General features: G+C 44.1%; 1 protein-coding gene across 1 annotated transcript in view; it reads right to left on the reverse strand.

The window, feature by feature from the left end:
• Nucleotides 1–17,472, reverse strand: part of cfap70 (cilia and flagella associated protein 70) — a gene marked incomplete at its 5' end in the record, with an annotated part of 50,070 nt that overhangs the window by 21,935 nt on the left and 10,663 nt on the right. Inside the window, 2 exons of the mRNA XM_079827597.1 lie at nucleotides 17,198–17,258; nucleotides 17,355–17,446. Of these exons, the coding sequence (XP_079683723.1) occupies nucleotides 17,198–17,258; nucleotides 17,355–17,446 (153 nt within the window). The remainder of the gene's footprint in view (nucleotides 1–17,197; nucleotides 17,259–17,354; nucleotides 17,447–17,472) is intronic.

A 17,472-nucleotide genomic window follows, 5' to 3' on the forward strand; every position in this document is an offset into this window, starting at 1 on the left:
CTAGAGCTCCCCAAATTTCCTCAAATTTCCCCATTGACTTATAATGGGGAGGGACGTCCCATTAAACTCATGCGTTTCTCTTACTATAGGAAATTGCATAGGGATTTTGTATTGACCACAGCTCTGGCTCACAGTGTCTCAGAGACAAGGGGGTGGGCTCAATTTACTCAGACAGCCAATCACTATCTCACGATGATTGTCAACCTGAGAAGCCACGCCCTAGCAACCATTTAGAGCTCCCTAGCAACTGATCCCATAGACTTCCATTGAAAGAGATCAAAGGGATATCTTTGGATAGAAGTGTCATAGAAACACAAGGGTTGGTTTGTTTGACTTGGGGCATCAACAGCCAATCATAAATCACCGTCAACACTTCCTAGCCACGCCCTAGCAACCATTATCAAGCAGCCTAGCAACCGTTTAGCAACACCAATATCTCTGCCTCAGAACATCATAGAGGCATGGGAGTTGGTTTATATCATTCATACTGACAAGCAGCCTTTGGAGTATCATCATTGGATGCTGCCAACCCACTCCATAGCAACCAAACAGAGTACCCTAGCAACCGTATAACAAGACCTATATCTCTGCATCAGAACATCGTAGAGACATGGGGGTTGGTTTATATCATTCATACTGACAAGCAGTATCATCATTGAATGTTGCCAAAACACTCCATAGCAACCAACCAGAGTTCCCTAGCAACCGTTTACCAAGACCTATATCTCTGCATCAGAACATCGTAGAGACATGGGGGTTGGTTTATATCATTCATACTGACAAGCAGTATCATCATTGGATGCTGCCAAGCCCCTCCATAGCAACCAAACAGAGTACCCTAGCAACCGTTTACCAAGACCTATATCTCTGCATCAGAACATCGTACAGACATGGGGGTTGGTTTATATTATTCATACTGACAAGCAGTATCATCATTGGATGCTGCCAAGCCCCCCTAGCAACCAAACAGAGTACCCTAGCAACCGTATACCAAGACCTATATCTCTGCTTCGGAACATCGTAGAGACATGGGGGTTGGTTTATATCATTCATACAGACAAGCGGTATGATCATTGGATGCTGCCAAGCCCCTCCATAGCAACCAAACAGAGTACCCTAGCAACCATTTACCAAGACATAAATCTCTGCCTCAGAACATCATAGAGACATGGGGGTTGGTTTATATCATTCATACAGACAAGCAGTATCATCATTGGATGCTGCCAAGCCCCCCTAGCAACCAAACAGAGTACCCTAGCAACCGTATACCAAGACCTATATCTCTGCTTCGGAACATCGTAGAGACATGGGGGTTGGTTTATATCATTCATACAGACAAGCAGTATCATCATTGGATGCTGCCAAGCCCCCCTAGCAACCAAACAGAGTACCCTAGCAACCGTATACCAAGACCTATATCTCTGCTTCAGAACATCATAGAGGCATGGGGGTTGGTTTATATCATTCATACAGACAAGCAGTATCATCATTGGATGCTGCCAAGCCCCCTTAGCAACCAAACATAGTACCCTAGCAACCATATACCAAGACCTATATCTCTGCTTCAGAACATCATAGAGACATGGGGGTTGGTTTATATCATTCATACAGACAAGCAGTATCATCATTGGATGCTGCCAAGCCCCCTTAGCAACCAAACAGAGTACCCTAGCAACCATATACCAAGACCTATATCTCTGCCTCAGAACATCATAGAGACATGGGGGTTGGTTTATATCATTCATACTGACAAGCAGTATCATCATTGAATGTTGCCTAAACACTCCATAGCAACCAAACAGAGTACCCTAGCAACCGTTTACCAAGACCTATATCTCTGCCTCAGAACATCCTAGAGACATGGGGGTTGGTTTATATCATTCATACAGACAATCAGTATCATCATTGGATACTGCCAAGCCCCTCCATAGCAACCAAACAGAGTACCCTAGCAACCGTTTACAAGGACCTATATCTCTGCATCAGAACATCGTAGAGGCATGGGGGTTGGGTCTTTTGACTCAGACTGGCAAATAGTCTTTAAATGTCACCCCATAAATTGTATAGCCACTCCATAGCAACCATATAGAGTACCCTAGCAACCGTACAAATACATGAATAGGACATATCTCAGCTCCACAACATCGTACAGACTTGGGGGTGGCCTCTTTTGTTTCGGGTGAGAATCCAGTACACACAACATAGCATCCGAGAGGATTTTTTTGCCACGGCAAGCACCACTCACATTTTCTTCAGGAAATGTACATTCTAGTTCTTATAATTATTTTTCCACACAGAATTTCGGCGCGCTACTCCTCCCACAAATTTTGTCACAGACCCACGAATGAGGCATCAAATCGTGCGTCTTATACGGGAATGGTGTGCTATATCTTTTCTAAGGGATCGGGGGTGCGATGTTCGCCCCAGGGGCGAAAAAGTAGCCGAAAAATCCCATAGACTTAACATTGCGACCAACTTTGACCCCTCGTAGCTCCGAGCGAGGATTTCGTAGAAACTCGTGACTTACCACATTTGAAGAGGCTGACAGGCCCTGTAAGATGACACATCGCAATGGGGTATAAGTTGTACCCCTGGGGCGCTAGAGCTCCCCAAATTTCCCCATTGACTTATAATGGGGAGGGACGTCCCATTAAACGCATGTGTTTCTCTTACAATGGGAAATTGCATAGGGATTTTGTATTGACCATAGCTCTGGCACACAGTGTCTCAGAGACAAGGGGGTGGGCTCAATTTACTCAGACAGCCAATCACTATCTCAGGATGATTGTCAACCTATGAAGCCACGCCCTAGCAACCATTTAGAGCTCCCTAGCAACTGATCCCATAGACTACCATTGAAAGAGATCAAAGGGATATCTTTGGATAGAAGTGTCATAGAAACACGAGGGTGGGTTTGTTTGACTCGGGGCATCAACAGCCAATCATAAATCACCGTCAACACTTCCTAGCCACGCCCTAGCAACCATTATCAAGCAGCCTAGCAACCGTTTACCAAGACCTATATCTCTGCCTCAGAACATCATAGAGACATGGGGGTTGGTTTATATCATTCATACAGACAAGCAGTATCATCATTGGATGCTGCCAAGCCCCCCTAGCAACCAAACAGAGTACCCTAGCAACCGTATACAAAGACCTATATCTCTGCTTCAGAACATCATAGAGGCATGGGGGTTGGTTTATATCATTCATACAGACAAGCAGTATCATCATTGGATGCTGCCAAGCCCCCCTAGCAACCAAACAGAGTACCCTAGCAACCGTATACAAAGACCTATATCTCTGCTTCAGAACATCATAGAGGCATGGGGGTTGGTTTATATCATTCATACAGACAAGCAGTATCATCATTGGATGCTGCCAAGCCCCCCTAGCAACCAAACAGAGTACCCTAGCAACCGTATACCAAGACCTATATCTCTGCTTCAGAACATCATAGAGGCCTGGGGGTTGGTTTATATCATTCATACAGACAAGCAGTATCATCATTGGATGCTGCCAAGCCCCCTTAGCAACCAAACAGAGTACCTTAGCAACCATATACCAAGACCTATATCTCTGCCTCAGAACATCATAGAGACATGGGGGTTGGTTTATATCATTCATACAGACAAGCAGTATCATCATTGGATGCTGCCAAGCCCCTCCATAGCAACCAAACAGAGTACCCTAGCAACCGTTTACCAAGACCTATATCTCTGCCTCAGAACATCATAGAGACATGGGGGTTGGTTTATATCATTCATTCTGACAAGCAGTATCATCATTGAATGTTGCCAAGCCACTCCATAGCAACCAAACAGAGTACCCTAGCAACCGTATACCAAGACCTATATCTCTGCTTCGGAACATCGTAGAGACATGGGGGTTGGTTTATATCATTCATACAGACAAGCAGTATCATCATTGGATGCTGCCAAGCCCCCCTAGCAACCAAACAGAGTACCCTAGCAACCGTATACAAAGACCTATATCTCTGCTTCAGAACATCATAGAGGCATGGGGGTTGGTTTATATCATTCATACAGACAAGCAGTATCATCATTGGATGCTGCCAAGCCCCCCTAGCAACCAAACAGAGTACCCTAGCAACCGTATACAAAGACCTATATCTCTGCTTCAGAACATCATAGAGGCATGGGGGTTGGTTTATATCATTCATACAGACAAGCAGTATCATCATTGGATGCTGCCAAGCCCCCCTAGCAACCAAACAGAGTACCCTAGCAACCGTATACCAAGACCTATATCTCTGCTTCAGAACATCATAGAGGCCTGGGGGTTGGTTTATATCATTCATACAGACAAGCAGTATCATCATTGGATGCTGCCAAGCCCCCTTAGCAACCAAACAGAGTACCTTAGCAACCATATACCAAGACCTATATCTCTGCCTCAGAACATCATAGAGACATGGGGGTTGGTTTATATCATTCATACAGACAAGCAGTATCATCATTGGATGCTGCCAAGCCCCTCCATAGCAACCAAACAGAGTACCCTAGCAACCGTTTACCAAGACCTATATCTCTGCCTCAGAACATCATAGAGACATGGGGGTTGGTTTATATCATTCATTCTGACAAGCAGTATCATCATTGAATGTTGCCAAGCCACTCCATAGCAACCAAACAGAGTACCCTAGCAACCGTATACCAAGACCTATGTCTCTGCTTCGGAACATCGTAGAGACATGGGGGTTGGTTTATATCATTCATACAGACAAGCAGTATCATCATTGGATGCTGCCAAGCCCCCCTAGCAACCAAACAGAGTACCCTAGCAACCGTATACCAAGACCTATATCTCTGCTTCAGAACATCATAGAGGCATGGGGGTTGGTTTATATCATTCATACCGACAAGCAGTATCATCATTGGATGCTGCCAAGCCCCCTTAGCAACCAAACAGAGTACCCTAGCAACCATATACCAAGACCTATATCTCTGCTTCAGAACATCATAGAGACATGGGGGTTGGTTTATATCATTCATACAGACAAGCAGTATCATCATTGGATGCTGCCAAGCCCCCTTAGCAACCAAACAGAGTACCCTAGCAACCATATACCAAGACCTATATCTCTGCCTCAGAACATCATAGAGACATGGGGGTTGGTTTATATCATTCATACAGACAAGCAGTATCATCATTGGATGCTGCCAAGCCCCCCTAGCAACCAAACAGAGTACCCTAGCAACCGTATACCAAGACCTATATCTCTGCTTCGGAACATCGTAGAGACATGGGGGTTGGTTTATATCATTCATAGAGACAAGCAGTATCATCATTGGATGCTGCCAAGCCCCCCTAGCAACCAAACAGAGTACCCTAGCAACCGTATACCAAGACCTATATCTCTGCATCAGAACATCGTAGAGGCATGGGGGTTGGTTTATATCATTCATACAGACAAGCAGTATCATCATTGGATGCTGCCAAGCCCCCCTAGCAACCAAACAGAGTACCCTAGCAACCGTATACCAAGACCTATATCTCTGCTTCGGAACATCGTAGAGACATGGGGGTTGGTTTATATCATTCATAGAGACAAGCAGTATCATCATTGGATGCTGCCAAGCCCCCCTAGCAACCAAACAGAGTACCCTAGCAACCGTATACCAAGACCTATATCTCTGCATCAGAACATCGTAGAGGCATGGGGGTTGGGTCTTTTCACTCAGACTGGCAAATAGTCTTTAAATGTCACCCCATAAATTGTATAGCCACTCCATAGCAACCATATAGAGTACCCTAGCAACCGTACAAACGCATGAATAGGACATAACTCAGCTCCACAACATCGTACAGACTTGGGGGTGGCCTCTTTTGTTTCGGGTGAGAATCCAGTACACACAACATAGCATCCGAGAGGATTTTTTTGCCACGGCAAGCACCACTCACATTTTCTTCAGGAAATGTACATTCTAGTTAGTGGTGCTTGCGTAGCAAGGCATCACTATTACTATCTAGCCCGAAAACGGTTTTAGTGATGCCTTGCGAAGCAAGGCATCACCATCACTCTCAAACATGCATATTAGTGTTGCTTGTGAAGCAATGCATCAATATTGTTATTCTCCATATTTTTATTATTAATGGTGCTTGCGTAGCAAGCCATAAATATTATTTAGAACGGTTTATTATTATTCTTTTTATTATTCTTAATCTTATTCTTATTCCGGACAACATTTTGTCCCGCTACTCCTCCCACAGTTTTTGTCACAGACCCATGAATGAGGTGTCAAAACGTGCGGCCTAATCGGGAATGGTGTGCTATATCTTTTCTAAGGGGTCGGGGGTGCGGTGTTCGCCCCAGGGGCGAAAAAGTAGCGAAAAAAATCCCATAGACTTAACATTGCGAAAATTTTTAACGAGTCATAACTCAGAGCGAGGATTTCGGAGAAACACGTGTGTCACCACATTTGAAGAGGCTGACAGGCCCTGTAAGATGACACATCACAATGGGGTGTGAGTTGTACCCCTGGGGCGCTAGAGCTCCCCAAATTTCCCCATTGACTTATAATGGGGAGGGACGTCCCATAAAACGCATGTGTTTCTCTTACAATAGAAAATTGCATAGGGATTTTGTATTGACCACAGCTCTGGCTCACAGTGTCTCAGAGACAAGGGGGTGGGCTCAATTTACTCAGACAGCCAATCACTATCTCAGGATGATTGTCAACGTATGAAGCCACGCCCTAGCAACCATTTACAGCTCCCTAGCAACTGATCCCATAGACTTCCATTGAAAGAGATCAAAGGGATATCTTTGGATAGAAGTGTCATAGAAACACGAGGGTGGGTTTGTTTGACTCGGGGCATCAACAGCGAATCATCAATCACCGTCAACACTTCCTAGCCACGCCCTAGCAACCATTATCAAACAACCTAGCAACCGTTAACCAAGATCTATATCTCTGCCTCAGAACATCATAGAAGCATGGGGGTTGGTTTATATCATTCATACTGACAAGCAGCCTTTGACATATTGTCATTGGATGCTGCCAAGCCACTCCATAGCAACCAAAAAGAGTACCCTGGCAACCGTTTACCAAGACCTATATCTCTGCCTCAGAACATCATAGAGACATGGGGGTTGGTTTATATCATTCATACAGACAAGCAGTATCATCATTGGATGCTGCCAAGCCCCTCCATAGCAACCAAACAGAGTACCCTAGCAACCGTTTACCAAGACCTATATCTCTGCCTCAGAACATCATAGAGACATGGGGGTTGGTTTATATCATTCATACAGACAAGCAGTATCATCATTGGATGATGCCAAGCCCCTCCATAGCAACCAAACAGAGTACCCTAGCAACCGTATACAAAGACCTATATCTCTGCCTCAGAACATCATAGAGACATGGGGGTTGGTTTATATCATTCATACAGACAAGCAGTATCATCATTGGATGCTGCCAAGCCCCCCTAGCAACCAAACAGAGTACCCTAGCAACCGTATACCAAGACCTATATCTCTGCCTCAGAACATCATAGAGGCATGGGGGTTGGTTTATATCATTCATACAGACAAGCAGTATCATCATTGGATGCTGCCAATCCCCTCCATAGCAACCAAACAGACTACCCTAGCAACCGTTTACCAAGACCTATATCTCTGCCTCAGAACATCATAGAGACATGGGGGTTGGTTTATATCATTCATACAGACAAGCAGTATCATCATTGGATGCTGCCAAACCCCTCCATAGCAACCAAACAGAGTACCCTAGCAACCGTATACCAAGACCTATATCTCTGCCTCAGAACATCATAGAGGCATGGGGGTTGGTTTATATCATTCATACAGACAAGCAGTATCATCATTGGATGCTGCCCATCCCCTCCATAGCAACCAAACAGACTACCCTAGCAACCGTTTACCAAGACCTATATCTCTGCCTCAGAACATCATAGAGACATGGGGGTTGGTTTATATCATTCATACAGACAAGCAGTATCATCATTGGATGCTGCCAAACCCCTCCATAGCAACCAAACAGAGTACCCTAGCAACCGTATACCAAGACCTATATCTCTGCCTCAGAACATCATAGAGACATGGGGGTTGGTTTATATCATTCATACAGACAAGCAGTATCATCATTGGATGCTGCCAAACCCCTCCATAGCAACCAAACAGAGTACCCTAGCAACCGTTTACCAAGACCTATATCTCTTCCTCAGAACATCCTAGAGACATGGGGGTTGGTTTATATCATTCATATAGACAAGCAGTATCATCATTGGATGCTGCCAAGCCCCTCCATAGCAACCAAACAGAGTACCCTAGCAACCGTTTACAAGGACCTATATCTCTGCATCAGAACATCATAGAGGCATGGGGGTTGGGTCTTTTGACTCAGACTGGCAAATAGTCTTTAAATGTCACCCCATAAATTGTATAGCCACTCCATAGCAACCATATAGAGTACCCTAGCAACCGTACAAACACATGAATAGGACATATCTCAGCTCCACAACATCGTACAGACTTGGGGGTGGCCTCTTTTGTTTCGGGTGAGAATCCAGTACACACAACATAGCATCCGAGAGGATTTTTTTGCCACGGCAAGCACCACTCACATTTTCTTCAGGAAATGTACATTCTAGTTATTCTTATTCTTTATTCTGGACACTTTTTCGGCGCGCTACTCCTCCCACAAATTTTGTCACAGACCCATGAATGAGGCGTCAAATCGACCGGCCTATACGGGAATGGTGTGCTATATCTTTTCTAAGAGGTCGGGGGTGCGATGTTCGCCCCAGGGGCGAAAAAGTAGCCGAAAAATCCCATTGACTTAACATTGCGACGAATTTTGACCCCTCGTAGCTCCGAGCGAGGATTTCGTAGAAACTCGTGACTTACCACATTTGAAGAGGCTGACAGGCCCAGTAAGATGACACATCGCAATGGGGTATAAGTTGTACCCCTGGGGTGCAGGAGCTGCCCAAAATTTGACCCCATTCATTGTCTATGGGGAGGATGTCCCGTTAAGCTCGTGTATCTCTTAGTATGGGAAATTGCATAGGGATTTTGTATTGACCATAGCTCTGGCTCACAGTGTCTCAGAGACAAGGGGGTGGGCTCAATTTACTCAGACAGCCAATCACTATCTCAGGATGATTGTCAACCTATGAAGCCACGCCCTAGCAACCATTTAGAGCTCCCTAGCAACTGATCCCATAGACTTCCATTGAAAGAGATCAAAGGGATATCTTTGGATAGAAGTGTCAGAGAAACATGAAGGTGGGTTTGTTTGACTCGGGGCATCAACAGCCAATCACAAATCACCTTCAACTCTTCCTAGCCACGCCCTAGCAACCATTATCAAGCAGCCTAGCAACCGTTAATCACGACCTATATCTCTGCCTCAGAACATCATAGAGGCATGGGGGTTGGTTTATATCATTCATACTGACAAGCAGCCTTTGGAGTATTGTCATTGGATGCTGCCAAGCCACTCCATAGCAACCAAACAGAGTACCTTAGCAACCGTTTACCAAGACCTATATCTCTCCCTCAGAACATCATACAGACATGGGGGTTGGTTTATATCATTCATACTGACAAGCATTATCATCATTGGATGCTGCCAAGCCCCCCTAGCAACCAAACAGAGTACCCTAGCAACCGTATACCAAGACCTATATCTCTGCTTCAGAACATCATAGAGGCATGGGGGTTGGTTTATATCATTCATACAGACAAGCAGTATCATCATGGGATGCTGCCAAGCCCCCTTAGCAACCAAACAGAGTACCCTAGCAACCATATACCAAGACCTATATCTCTGCTTCGGAACATCGTAGAGACATGGGGGTTGGTTTATATCATTCATACAGACAAGCAGTATCATCATTGGATGCTGCCAAGCCCCCTTAGCAACCAAACAGAGTACCCTAGCAACCATATACCAAGACCTATATCTCTGCCTCAGAACATCGTAGAGACATGGGGGTTGGTTTATATCATTCATACAGACAAGCAGTATCATCATTGGATGCTGCCAAGCCCCCCTAGCAACCAAACAGAGTACCCTAGCAACCGTATACCAAGACCTATATCTCTGCTTCAGAACATCATAGAGGCATGGGGGTTGGTTTATATCATTCATACAGACAAGCAGTATCATCATTGGATGCTGCCAAGCCCCTCCATAGCAACCAAACAGAGTACCCTAGCAACCGTTTACAAGGACCTATATCTCTGCATCAGAACATCGTAGAGGCATGGGGGTTGGGTCTTTTGACTCAGACTGGCAAATAGTCTTTAAATGTCACCCCATAAATTGTATAGCCACTCCATAGCAACCATAGAGAGTACCCTAGCAACCGTACAAACACATGAATAGGACATATCTCAGCTCCACAACATCGTACAGACTTGGGGGTGGCCTCTTTTGTTTCGGGTGAGAATCCAGTACACACAACATAGCATCCGAGAGGATTTTTTTGCCACGGCAAGCACCACTCACATTTTCTTCAGGAAATGTACATTCTAGTTCTTAATCTTATTCTTATTCCGGACAACATTTTGTCCCGCTACTCCTCCCACAGTTTTTGTCACAGACCCATGAATGAGGTGTCAAAACGTGCGGCCTAATCGGGAATGGTGTGCTATATCTTTTCTAAGGGGTCGGGGGTGCGGTGTTCGCCCCAGGGGCGAAAAAGTAGCGAAAAAAATCCCATAGACTTAACATTGCGAAAATTTTTAACGAGTCATAACTCAGAGCGAGGATTTCGGAGAAACACGTGTGTCACCACATTTGAAGAGGCTGACAGGCCCTGTAAGATGACACATCACAATGGGGTGTGAGTTGTACCCCTGGGGCGCTAGAGCTCCCCAAATTTCCCCATTGACTTATAATGGGGAGGGACGTCCCATAAAACGCATGTGTTTCTCTTACAATAGAAAATTGCATAGGGATTTTGTATTGACCACAGCTCTGGCTCACAGTGTCTCAGAGACAAGGGGGTGGGCTCAATTTACTCAGACAGCCAATCACTATCTCAGGATGATTGTCAACGTATGAAGCCACGCCCTAGCAACCATTTACAGCTCCCTAGCAACTGATCCCATAGACTTCCATTGAAAGAGATCAAAGGGATATCTTTGGATAGAAGTGTCATAGAAACACGAGGGTGGGTTTGTTTGACTCGGGGCATCAACAGCGAATCATCAATCACCGTCAACACTTCCTAGCCACGCCCTAGCAACCATTATCAAACAACCTAGCAACCGTTAACCAAGATCTATATCTCTGCCTCAGAACATCATAGAAGCATGGGGGTTGGTTTATATCATTCATACTGACAAGCAGCCTTTGACATATTGTCATTGGATGCTGCCAAGCCACTCCATAGCAACCAAAAAGAGTACCCTGGCAACCGTTTACCAAGACCTATATCTCTGCCTCAGAACATCATAGAGACATGGGGGTTGGTTTATATCATTCATACAGACAAGCAGTATCATCATTGGATGCTGCCAAGCCCCTCCATAGCAACCAAACAGAGTACCCTAGCAACCGTTTACCAAGACCTATATCTCTGCCTCAGAACATCATAGAGACATGGGGGTTGGTTTATATCATTCATACAGACAAGCAGTATCATCATTGGATGATGCCAAGCCCCTCCATAGCAACCAAACAGAGTACCCTAGCAACCGTATACAAAGACCTATATCTCTGCCTCAGAACATCATAGAGACATGGGGGTTGGTTTATATCATTCATACAGACAAGCAGTATCATCATTGGATGCTGCCAAGCCCCCCTAGCAACCAAACAGAGTACCCTAGCAACCGTATACCAAGACCTATATCTCTGCCTCAGAACATCATAGAGGCATGGGGGTTGGTTTATATCATTCATACAGACAAGCAGTATCATCATTGGATGCTGCCAATCCCCTCCATAGCAACCAAACAGACTACCCTAGCAACCGTTTACCAAGACCTATATCTCTGCCTCAGAACATCATAGAGACATGGGGGTTGGTTTATATCATTCATACAGACAAGCAGTATCATCATTGGATGCTGCCAAACCCCTCCATAGCAACCAAACAGAGTACCCTAGCAACCGTATACCAAGACCTATATCTCTGCCTCAGAACATCATAGAGGCATGGGGGTTGGTTTATATCATTCATACAGACAAGCAGTATCATCATTGGATGCTGCCCATCCCCTCCATAGCAACCAAACAGACTACCCTAGCAACCGTTTACCAAGACCTATATCTCTGCCTCAGAACATCATAGAGACATGGGGGTTGGTTTATATCATTCATACAGACAAGCAGTATCATCATTGGATGCTGCCAAACCCCTCCATAGCAACCAAACAGAGTACCCTAGCAACCGTATACCAAGACCTATATCTCTGCCTCAGAACATCATAGAGACATGGGGGTTGGTTTATATCATTCATACAGACAAGCAGTATCATCATTGGATGCTGCCAAACCCCTCCATAGCAACCAAACAGAGTACCCTAGCAACCGTTTACCAAGACCTATATCTCTTCCTCAGAACATCCTAGAGACATGGGGGTTGGTTTATATCATTCATATAGACAAGCAGTATCATCATTGGATGCTGCCAAGCCCCTCCATAGCAACCAAACAGAGTACCCTAGCAACCGTTTACAAGGACCTATATCTCTGCATCAGAACATCATAGAGGCATGGGGGTTGGGTCTTTTGACTCAGACTGGCAAATAGTCTTTAAATGTCACCCCATAAATTGTATAGCCACTCCATAGCAACCATATAGAGTACCCTAGCAACCGTACAAACACATGAATAGGACATATCTCAGCTCCACAACATCGTACAGACTTGGGGGTGGCCTCTTTTGTTTCGGGTGAGAATCCAGTACACACAACATAGCATCCGAGAGGATTTTTTTGCCACGGCAAGCACCACTCACATTTTCTTCAGGAAATGTACATTCTAGTTATTCTTATTCTTTATTCTGGACACTTTTTCGGCGCGCTACTCCTCCCACAAATTTTGTCACAGACCCATGAATGAGGCGTCAAATCGACCGGCCTATACGGGAATGGTGTGCTATATCTTTTCTAAGAGGTCGGGGGTGCGATGTTCGCCCCAGGGGCGAAAAAGTAGCCGAAAAATCCCATTGACTTAACATTGCGACGAATTTTGACCCCTCGTAGCTCCGAGCGAGGATTTCGTAGAAACTCGTGACTTACCACATTTGAAGAGGCTGACAGGCCCAGTAAGATGACACATCGCAATGGGGTATAAGTTGTACCCCTGGGGTGCAGGAGCTGCCCAAAATTTGACCCCATTCATTGTCTATGGGGAGGATGTCCCGTTAAGCTCGTGTATCTCTTAGTATGGGAAATTGCATAGGGATTTTGTATTGACCATAGCTCTGGCTCACAGTGTCTCAGAGACAAGGGGGTGGGCTCAATTTACTCAGACAGCCAATCACTATCTCAGGATGATTGTCAACCTATGAAGCCACGCCCTAGCAACCATTTAGAGCTCCCTAGCAACTGATCCCATAGACTTCCATTGAAAGAGATCAAAGGGATATCTTTGGATAGAAGTGTCAGAGAAACATGAAGGTGGGTTTGTTTGACTCGGGGCATCAACAGCCAATCACAAATCACCTTCAACTCTTCCTAGCCACGCCCTAGCAACCATTATCAAGCAGCCTAGCAACCGTTAATCACGACCTATATCTCTGCCTCAGAACATCATAGAGGCATGGGGGTTGGTTTATATCATTCATACTGACAAGCAGCCTTTGGAGTATTGTCATTGGATGCTGCCAAGCCACTCCATAGCAACCAAACAGAGTACCTTAGCAACCGTTTACCAAGACCTATATCTCTCCCTCAGAACATCATACAGACATGGGGGTTGGTTTATATCATTCATACTGACAAGCATTATCATCATTGGATGCTGCCAAGCCCCCCTAGCAACCAAACAGAGTACCCTAGCAACCGTATACCAAGACCTATATCTCTGCTTCAGAACATCATAGAGGCATGGGGGTTGGTTTATATCATTCATACAGACAAGCAGTATCATCATGGGATGCTGCCAAGCCCCCTTAGCAACCAAACAGAGTACCCTAGCAACCATATACCAAGACCTATATCTCTGCTTCGGAACATCGTAGAGACATGGGGGTTGGTTTATATCATTCATACAGACAAGCAGTATCATCATTGGATGCTGCCAAGCCCCCTTAGCAACCAAACAGAGTACCCTAGCAACCATATACCAAGACCTATATCTCTGCCTCAGAACATCGTAGAGACATGGGGGTTGGTTTATATCATTCATACAGACAAGCAGTATCATCATTGGATGCTGCCAAGCCCCCCTAGCAACCAAACAGAGTACCCTAGCAACCGTATACCAAGACCTATATCTCTGCTTCAGAACATCATAGAGGCATGGGGGTTGGTTTATATCATTCATACAGACAAGCAGTATCATCATTGGATGCTGCCAAGCCCCTCCATAGCAACCAAACAGAGTACCCTAGCAACCGTTTACAAGGACCTATATCTCTGCATCAGAACATCGTAGAGGCATGGGGGTTGGGTCTTTTGACTCAGACTGGCAAATAGTCTTTAAATGTCACCCCATAAATTGTATAGCCACTCCATAGCAACCATAGAGAGTACCCTAGCAACCGTACAAACACATGAATAGGACATATCTCAGCTCCACAACATCGTACAGACTTGGGGGTGGCCTCTTTTGTTTCGGGTGAGAATCCAGTACACACAACATAGCATCCGAGAGGATTTTTTTGCCACGGCAAGCACCACTCACATTTTCTTCAGGAAATGTACATTCTAGTTATTCATATTATTTAGCTATTTGGGCGACTCTTATGAAAAATGTGTCATATTTCACAGCCAAAATCTTAATAAACAAATTACATATTTTTTTCAAAAGCTCAGACAAGTCAGTCTGTGTATTAGTGGCGGTGTGTAATTAGGATTTTCTGCAGGTTGCATCGCCGCCTCAACTAGAACACACTTAAAAAGACTGAATGAGTGAATCATTGAATCACCCACACGATTCGTTCAAAAACGCTGATTCATTCTTACATAATCGGAACAGCAGCGCAACTGCAAGTGTTTTATTGTTTAATAATGCAACACATTAGTGTCGTAGTCAAGACCCCCTAATCCGAGACCAAGACCAATGTGTGTTGAGACCAAGACAAGACAAAGACTTTGAGTGGTTGAGACCAAGACCAATGTGTGTTGAGACCAAGACAAGACAAAGACTTTGAGTGGTTGAGACCAAGACCAAGGATGGACGAGACCCAGTTAAGACCAGACCAGCACTCTTTAAATTCATAGAGATCCACATTACCACCTGAGAAAAGACGGATTACTTATACTAAATGACTTATAATAAATATAATTAGAATAAGACACTATATAGAGCTGTTACCAATCAAATGAAATCATTAACAACAAAATGTATCTTTGCGCTACAGAGGTGATACAGAAGATACATCTGAACTGGTAAATTAAAAATGCATAAATAATGTTTTGGATAATGTTTTTTTTTAATATATTGAATGAAATATCATGTTTGCGGTCAAATTTGTGAGAACAGCTCTCTTGCTCTTGTGATATTGGTTAATTACATCACATGTTATATATCCAGATCTCATACACACAAGAACTTTTTGCAACAATATCTTGAATTTTGTGAGCATTTGTATTAATTTTTGGTGACATTTTTGACACACTCCCTAATTAATTTCTGAATCGACACCATAAATAAATCAAATTAGAAATAAGTTATTGATTGCATCTGAAGCAGTCAGTTTTACATCCAATCACATTAATTATGTTAATAAATATATCAGGCAATGCACTGGCAGTTTAGTGATATCCCAGCAGTTGTGGTCTTGACTGGTCTTGAAACAAAATCCTGAGTCCACTTAGTCTGAGACCAAGACAAGACAGAGTACAAATGTGGACCGTCAAAAAATGGTCTTAAAGGGTTAGTTCACCCAAAAATGAAAATTCTGTCATTAATTACTCACCCTCACGTCGTTCGAGACCCGTAAGACCTCCGTTCATATTCGGAACACAAATGAAGATATTTTTGTTGAAAGCTGATGGCTGAGAAAGGCTTCAGATTGGCCTCCATTGGCATTCAGTAAACTTATACTCCCAAGACGGATAAAAGGCACTCAAAACATCGTTACAAAGTCCATCTCACCACAGTGACTCTACAATAATCTTACGATGCGACGACAATAGTTTTTGTGCGCAAAAAAAAATCAAAATAACACCTTTATCCAGCTTGTTATTGCCTTCCGCGTGTGCCTCCACGACGCATGCGCGAGAATATGACGCAGATCCGGCGTTCGGACACATGACCCAGAAGTGATTTGTTTACAATCAGAGGAAGACGCGCGTGTCTCAGCTGTTGGATTCTACATTGATCGTGCTTTAGGTCTTGGCGTAGTTCTCAAAATGGGGCTAAAGTGCGCATTTCATGGATTCCCGAACCCCGGCGCTACGTCATATTCTCACGCATGCGTCGTGGAGGCACACGCGGAAGGCAATAACAAGCTGGATAAAGGTGTTATTTTGATTTTTTTTTGTGCACAAAAACTATTGTCGTCGCATCGTAAGATTATTGTAGAGTCATTGTGGTGAGATGGACTTTGTAACGACATTTTAAGTGCCTTTTATCGGTCTTGGGAGTATAAGTGTACTGAATGCAAATGGAGGCCAATCTGAAGCCTTTCTCAGCCATCAGCTTTCAACAAAAATATCTTCATTTGTGTTCCGAATATGAACGGAGGTCTTACGGGTGTCGAACGACATGAGGGTGAGTAATTAATGACAGAATTTTCATTTTTGGATGAACTAACCCTTTAAGACTGTTCTCGAGTACTACAACACTACAACACATACATTTGAACGCAGGGGACAAAGTGCTTAATTGTCATGAAAATATTGTTACAGTGAAAAATATTTACATGGATGCGAAATATGACCCAGACATTTCATAGTACGTTTCAGACATTCTCTTTTGCCATGATAGTGTAAACTGTTATAGATACATTATTCCCCTTAAATCTGACTGTGAGAGGAAAATGTATGACAGAAATAGTGAGAAAAAAATGTTTTTACTCTTTCTGCTCCCGCTGGACGTCGAGGCAGAGGAGGTCTGGGAGGAACCAGCTCCATCACACTGTATCAGACAGAATGAATTAATCTGAAGCCCCCTCTAGACATATTTTGAGGGCAAAACAATGATTTAAATTTGATGGAAACTCTTTCCCATTACCGTTTGGCCAGCTCCTCCGGTGGTCTCTTTGGAACCAGCGGCTTTTCCAAAGCAATTTCAATAATAATGTATGATCTTGAATCGTCATACATCTGAGAGAATAACAAAAGTGAATATC

The sequence above is a fragment of the Gobio gobio genome, assembly GCF_949357685.1.
Source record: "Gobio gobio genome assembly, chromosome: 1".
In the NCBI taxonomy this organism is placed as follows: domain Eukaryota; kingdom Metazoa; phylum Chordata; class Actinopteri; order Cypriniformes; family Gobionidae; genus Gobio; species Gobio gobio.